The 7,950-nt window shown below is 32.9% G+C and overlaps 1 protein-coding gene across 1 annotated transcript; it reads right to left on the reverse strand.

The window, feature by feature from the left end:
* Positions 1–1,274: 1,274 nt before the first annotated feature.
* On the reverse strand, positions 1,275–2,730 carry LOC107028136 (acylsugar acyltransferase 3-like). Its single transcript, XM_015229188.1, has one exon. The coding sequence runs from the start codon at positions 2,712–2,714 to the stop codon at positions 1,404–1,406; it is 1,311 nt and encodes a 436-aa protein (XP_015084674.1). The 5' UTR covers positions 2,715–2,730; the 3' UTR covers positions 1,275–1,403.
* Positions 2,731–7,950: the final 5,220 nt, after the last annotated feature.

The raw sequence follows: 7,950 nt of genomic DNA on the forward strand, positions 1-7,950 counted from the left end.
GGGGGGAGGGGTTGATTTTGGGGTAGGAGGGTAGAGAAAAAATAAAATGATTTTTTTTTAAAGAATTTTTTAAAATTTTAATTTTATTTTGAATGCATTGGTTAGAGTACGGGGTGGGGTGAGGAAAAAATTGTAATTGTAGGTTGGAAGAGTGTTTTGAAAAATATTTTTCTTAATTTTTGAATGTAAGTCATTTTCTAAAATTTAAGAAAAATAAATTAATAAACTAGATTTTACCCCGACCCATTTATTACCCAATCAATTTTTACCCATATTAAATATGGGCAAGTTGAATTATTACCCATTTTATATGTACCCATTTTCAACCGGTCCACATTTGACTCAACCCTCCATTTGCCACTACTAATTATGTCCATGATAATTAGTAAGTTAGTTCTGTCTTAAAAATAAACTATAAGTTTATTTTTCTCAATTGCATACATGTATGTCTTTTCAGTTTGGAGCTACTAAGAAAGCAAAAAAAGTGAGGAAAGATAATCGATAACAAATGAATAAAAGGTGAGAAAAGATATTCGATAAAAATGAATTGTAATTTGCAATTGTCACTCCTAATATATGTACTTCTTTATGATTTACGTCTTATTCTATATATGTATTTTTTATAATCTACACCCAAGTTTACTTGCAAGATCATTAAAAAAATAATCTTGTTTTGAAAGTATTTAGGATGATAAAATAGAAAAGATACAAGTATTATTGTACAACAAAGAGAAAAATTATATCCTGAAGACATGAAAAAAAAAAGTAATGACTATGATGTGGTGCAGTGGATGTCTGGATGTGAATGCTCCTTATTTAATCATATATCTAAGTGTGAATTTGAATTTTGAGTATATTAAAGTCTTTCGTAGGAAGTGCTACCTTCAAATGCGACATATCCAAAGAAAATCTGAATTAATCAAGCTCAAATGTGAGTATCAAGAAAAATAAAAATAAAAATGAAAAGTAATGAAAATCCGAAAAAATTGTTCTTTCGGCTCAAACTATCAATAATATAAATGCAAGAAAAATTAAAATATCTACATAGAATAAGATCATAAAACGGAGAGAATTTTTTGATTCTAGATCTCGGATTCACCTTATATACTCCATTCATTTTAATCTATTTGTCTAGTTTAACTTGACACATAGTTTTAAAAAAATGACTGATTTTGAAACTAAAAGTATGTAAAATATATTAAAATATCTTTTAATCTTGTTATTTTAAACGTGACATGAAAAATTAAAATCAGAAGTTGTCATAAAGAGAAAAGAAAACAAGACAAATAAACATATTATTTAGGAGTACATAAGCATATCAATACATGCCCAATGCTTACAAAATCTTATAAATTCACTCATCATTCATGAACACCCATAATCCACAACATAAACCTCAACTTCTAAAAATAATTTGCATATGGGGAAGCAAATTCAAGAAACTCTTCATCGCGCTCAAATACAGACATGTCTTGTTCATTCAACACGACGAATGCTTCAATGCCATCGTCTTTGTAGTTCATCAAATTGAACAACTTATTGTATGGACCAGTAGCTATGGTTGCAGCCATTGGCTTGCCCCAACCAAAATCGACGTCATAGAATGGAAATTTACACACACTACTACAAGTATACTCATCAAATTCCTTCTTCTTGGGTGGCAATCCTTTAGCTAATTCAAGAATCTCCAATGCCCATGCATTTTCTTTGATATTATCTCTAGTCCTAAATAGTAGTTTTTCTTCCCTCATGAGACTAACTATTTGTGGTAAGTTCATGTCTGCTTCGTTGGAAATATGTGTCGAAAAGTGAGACAGAACATTGCCAATAGAGTTAGGTGGTAACTTTGGTGAAATCATTCCGCGTAAATCTGCATATTGGATCAATTTAGAAGGGACAAAGGAGCCAGAGTTCGCGGTCACTGCTTTAGCAACACATTTGAAAAGAAGTGCACTAAGGACTTCAGTAGGTGTAGGATCTTTCACTTGTGAGACACTAGCAATAGAGGACCTAAGTTCACTCACTTTTGATGAGGAAAAAACATACCTCTTTTGTGTACATCCATCTAATATTGATGGAACAACAGGGGAATCCAGAGGACCACTTGGTGGTGATGGAAAAATAGTGTCACTTATATAATAAGGTGGAGTTATTTTTGCATTTGGATCGCGTGCTAATTTAGCCCAATCGATTGAGAATTGTAAACCATTACATGCGTCTCCAATCTTGTGTGACAAACATGTACTCACTGCAATTCCTCCACAATCGAAATGTGTTAGTTGAATCACAGCCAAACCATACTCCGAATCGTTCTCCCAAGCTACACCATGAGGGAAGATTAAATCTTTGACATGACAATCTTTGTCATTGAGAACTTGAGACATTGGTGCATCAATATGGACATTCAAGAACTCAACACCTTTGTCATTACAATCGATCACCGCGTTATCTTTCATGTGTCCTGCATATGGATAATAGGAGACTAAATTTTTGGAGAGGGAGTTTTCAAGAAGTTTTGATGTTTGAGAAGGTTGATTAGAAAGTGCACCTAATTGATTGTTGGAATAGAAAAAACCAAAGGGTACATAAGTGTGTGTTTGAGCTTGTTCAATGAGAGAAAATTTGTGCCATTTTTGAGTTAAAGGGGTTGGAGAAGAAGGTTTAATGAGTTTCTTGGAAGCTCTTGATAGAATTTTTAATGCAGGTGATGCCATATTCTTAAATGTGGTGTTATCAAATTCTTGACACTAAAATTTATTATAAAGATGTATGCACTACATAATAAAAACAAACTCCATTATTAACATAGAAAATATTATTCTTATGACCAAACAAAGACAAAAATAAACCATTATTAAAAATGTTATCCTGGTAAATGATTGCCTATCTTTCATTTATTTGAGGAAGAATACAAAATACTCTCTTCCATTTACTTGCCAAATACTTTATTTATTCCATATTAACTTAATTTGTGAGTTTTTTTTTTCCGCAACAAATTAAAAACTAGAAAGTGATAGAAAATAAATTACAATCAGAAATAAAATATAAAAAAACATAATTTTATTGGTAAAAAATGTGGGTACAAATCTGTTTGTTCCCTTGATTCTCCTTTCAAAATTTCTCTGTGATTGGAGAGTTGTTAGTGGTGTAGTATGTTGGGTATGTAACAAGAGTTAATGGGAAATGAAGGGAAGATGAAAAGAAGAGAAACTTGGAAAGTTTTTAAATAAATTACCTTACTAATTTTATTATTTAGATATATCATTTTTTTTCTAAAATGTTATTTATTTAACCTATTTATTATTAATATAAAATATTATAATCCAACTAGTATGCTAATGTTGATGTATGAATTTAAGAACAATTCATAAGTCAAATATTGTCTCCTAACAGAAGTCCATTAAACATTACACAAGTTTTGCTATATTTATTTTTTATTTTATTTTATGATAAAAAAGTTTTTTTTAATTTATTGATACAAAACAAAGTTCAATAAATTTTCTCTGTAAATAATTATAGTTGTGTGACCTTATGAGATATTAACTCCAATTTATTAAGATGACAATTATTTACTGTCAATAATTTATTTGAGAAAATAGTGAACATGACGGTAAAATTTTATTCTCCTAGCTAGTTAAATAATATATAAAAAATAATATTGTCCGTCAATTATCTACATTTACTCAATTACATGAAATAGAAAATCTCATAATAATTCAAGGGTATAATTGGAAAGAACTTTTTTTTGTAGAGTTTTAAACCACACGAAAAACTAGGTAAGAAACAATGAACCAAACACTTGATAAAAATAATTTCTGCATTACTAAGGTTTCATTTGTTTGCACTTAATGGAGGTATGAATTTTAATCATTCAGATTCAAACCCATTAAGTGCATTTAGTTTTTAGGTCTGAATCGTAATCATTCAGATTCAACCCATTAAGTTCATTTATTTTATTTTTCAAAAAGCCTCTTAATGAGTCTGAAGAGGTCTGAACGAATCAGATTTGTAGGAGACTCTTAACAACATTCATACTCATCTAATAAGTTATCAAAGAATATAAATCATCGGTTCTCTACTTTGGGCGTGCCTTTTTATCTCATAACTAAAAACTTTCTTTCTCTCTTTTTTCAGTCAAACAACATTTTTTCCCTCATGAACTGATAAGTTTTCATAAGAGAAAAGACATAAAGACACCATCGAAGTTGTCCCATATTTGCATAAAGACACCTAAACTTTAAAAGTGTCCTATCACCCCACTAAACAACTATATATCGTTGTAAATTGGCCATTTTTACCCATTCCATCGTCTATGTAGTGCGCATGTTGCTCACTCTCTAGGATAGAATTAACCCGACCCGACCTTTTTTTTTTTGAAGAAAATTCGTCTTCTCCTTTTCATTTCATTTCTCAACTTTTCCCTAAATCAAACGAAATACACAAGTGTTGCTGTTGACGATAGTGTTGTTGTTGATGATCTCGTTGTTGATCGTTGTTGATGTGTATTGTGAAGATTCTTGGAGATTGAAGATCTAACAGGTTAGGGTTCTAAAACATATGATAAAAATCTTCACTTTTTTTTCTATTATTCTGATTTTATGGATTATTATAGTGTAGAAGTGTTAGAATCGACCTCTTACAGTTGTCATTGTTAGGATATTTTTGAGTATGTTGGGTAATCGACTTAGTAAGTGTAGGGTATTGTGTTATTGACTTAGTGCGACTGTTAGTGATTAGGATTTTGTGATTGTGTTTTAGGTTAGGGTTAGATGTTATCCACTTAGTTCGAATCTTATTATTTGTCTCTTATACATATGTAGACTTCAATTTGTACATTATCGACTGCTATTGTTAGTGTTTTTGTTCTGTTAGTACTTTAGAGCTAAATGTTAGTGTTTTTTTCTACTTTTGTTAGTTAGTGTTTCTGCTGTTGTTGTTTGTTAGTGATTATGTTTGTTGTGTACAACTTGTTAGAGTTAGTTATTGAAATGTGTGTTTGAATTGTGTTTGTTGTTGTTACATGCTTTTTCAGGATGACTTTTACTCTGATAACATTAAGATGGTATCATGGGAGGTAATAGAATTTGGTCCACCACCTAATTATATTGGGGGGCATGTGACAGAATTCCTAGATGTAGATGTTGATAGGATGTCTTATTTTGAGTTGAGGGAATACATAAATGAACTAGGATATACAATAGATTGTCATTTTTTCATGAAGTGGGATGGGTTATTGGTCCTTGTTGATAATGATAAGGTTATATTTGACCTTTTCAATATGATAAATGATGCAGATACAATGGAGGTGTGTGTTTTTCATGACGTTAATGAAGCTAATAAGGCCCCACTTGAATTGGAGTTTGTCCCCCATGTGCCTGAAAGTGGGGTAGGTGAGGAGTCTTTTAATGAGACTTCTAACCCTAATAATCAGCCTCCTACTTCTACTTTTTCTTCCATCCCTACAACTGATCCTTTTGAAACTTCCAGCACTCCATTTGAAGCTCAGTCTTCTACTGTGCCTCCACCATCTCCTTCTATTGTGTCTCCTTCTTCTACTATGCCTCCACCATATCCTTCTACTATGCCTCCTCCTTCATTTGATTATCCTATAATAGATAATGATCCAACTGATGATGAAGCGGAAGATGAATCAAGATCTGAAGGGGATACTAGTGAAGATACTGAGGTTGACAGTGATGTTCATCAAGAGTATGTAGATATAAGGGCAACCAAGAGGCATTTCAAAAGGTCACAAAGGATAAGTAGGGGAACTACTTCAGATCAGATTAATGTTAATGAGAAAGGTTCAGATATAGGGTATGATGAGACAAATAATGGTACTAGGGAAAACTTAGTTGGTAAGCTAGGAGGTGATGAACCTTATTATCTAAGTGATGAAATTCCTAGCTTTGAAATAGATGATGAAACAGGTTGGGGAGATGGTGAAGAGGTTGATCAAGTAGTGCATAAACCTGTTAGGAGGAAAAAAACCCCAAATAGAGTTGTGTTTGATACAACTGCTGAAAAGATTGTTAAGGAATTAAGACTGGTTTTTGGAACTGTTAAAGAATTTAGAGTGGCAGTGACAAGATATGCAATCTAATAACATATTCAAATTGAAAAATATGTAAATGAGCCTGGCAGAGTTAGAGTGAGATGTTGTAAAGAGAGTTGTCCTTGGTTGTTGTGTGCAAGTAAGGTTTGAACTAGTCGATATTTCATTGTTAAAACATACAATCCTATCCATAAATGTTTGACATCAACTCATAATTACCTGTGCAACTCAAAGTTTTTGGCCACCAAATTCAAAGAAAGAATAACTCAACAGCCAAACATCAGCATTGTCTTGTTGCAGGGCATTATTAGAAAGGAGTTGGATATAATGTTGGCAGGACAACAGTGAGAAGAGATAGAACTAGAGTGTTACAAGAGATAATGGGTGATCACATTGTGGAGTATGGTAGGATTTTTGATTATAGAGATGAAATATTAAGGAGTAATCCAGGTAGTACTTGTGTAGTGAAGGTTGGAGAAGATTTTGAAGCTGGGCAGAAATTTTTTGAAGGATTTTATGTTTGCTTCAATGCTTTAAAGAAAGCATTTTTTGGAGGTTCTAGGAGGTTGATTGGCTTTGATGGGTGTTTTCTCAAAGGTGTGTGTAAAGGCCAGTTGTTAGTGGCCGTTTGTCGAGATGGAAACAACCAAATGCTCCCTATTGCTTGGGCAGCTGTTGAGGTTGAGAATCAGTATACCTGGACATGGTTTCTTGAACTAGTGAAGAATGATCTTGAACTTGGAGAAGGGCATCAACTATCCATTATTAGTGATATGCAAAAGGTAATTACTGATATCCATCTTACTATTTTATTGTTGTTGAGTTTTGCACTTAAATTTATTCTTTTTCTGTTATGTTGGTTTGTTAGGGACTAGAAATTGTTGTGAATACTTTATTGCCACTTGTTGAACATAGAAAATGTGCAAGACATGTTCTTGCAAATTGGTCAAAAAATTGGAAAGGAGTTGAAGAAAAAGAATGTTTTGAAGGATTGCTAAATCCACATTTGAAGCTGAGATGAATGACAATATAGAGACAATGAGAAAATTAGGACAAGAAGATTTGGATAATCTTTTATGGTACAATTTGAATACATGGTGCAAGAAGTATTTTGAAGAATATAGCAAATGTGAGGTTGTGGACAACAATATGGCAGAAAGCTTTAATGCTTGGATAGTGCCAGCAAGGTATAAAATCATCATTACAATGCTTGAGGAGATAAGGGTGAAGATGATGAAAAGAATTGGTGATTTGAGAGAGTTCTCAAACACTTGGATCACTGATATATCTCCTATGTCTTTGAAGATTTTGCAAGAAAACATTCAAAAGTCTATGCAATGTATCTTGACTTGGAATGGAGAAAGAGGTTTTGAGATTAAACACCATGGATTTACACACACTGTGGACATTGTTAATAGGAGGTGTAGTTGCAGATCCTGGCAGCTCAGGGAAATTCCTTGTCCTCATGGAGTTGCTGCCCTTCATTACAAAAACTTGGAATCAATCCATTGTGTGGCTAGCTGTTATAGCAAGGAAACCTACCTCAGCACATATACTCATTTTATTCAGCCAATGAATAACATGAAAATGTGGCCAACCTCAAATAATCCAATTGTAAAGCCATCAAAGATCAGAAAGTTGTCTGGAAGACCAGGTAAGGTTAGAAGAAAAGAAGCAGATGAAAGCAGAAAAACTGGAAAGTTGAGCAAAAGAGGTGCTGTAACGACTTGTAGCATATGTGGCCCACAAGGACATAATAAAAGAGGATGTCCCACAAGAAACCAAGCTGATCCAAGTCAATCACATGAACCATGTTCTCAGACAAGAAGTACTGGTCCAAGTCAGTCAGCTGAACCATCTTCTCAGACACAGGTACTTTTATTTGTTACTCTCAA

This window comes from Solanum pennellii, chromosome 8 (genome assembly GCF_001406875.1).
Source record: "Solanum pennellii chromosome 8, SPENNV200".
NCBI classification, from domain to species: Eukaryota; Viridiplantae; Streptophyta; class Magnoliopsida; order Solanales; family Solanaceae; genus Solanum; species Solanum pennellii.

What these genes read in the sequence shown, in the direction of transcription:
- LOC107028136 (XM_015229188.1), bottom strand. Translation starts at nt 2,714, where the DNA reads ATGGCATCACCTGCATTAAAAATTCTATCAAGAGCTTCCAAGAAACTC.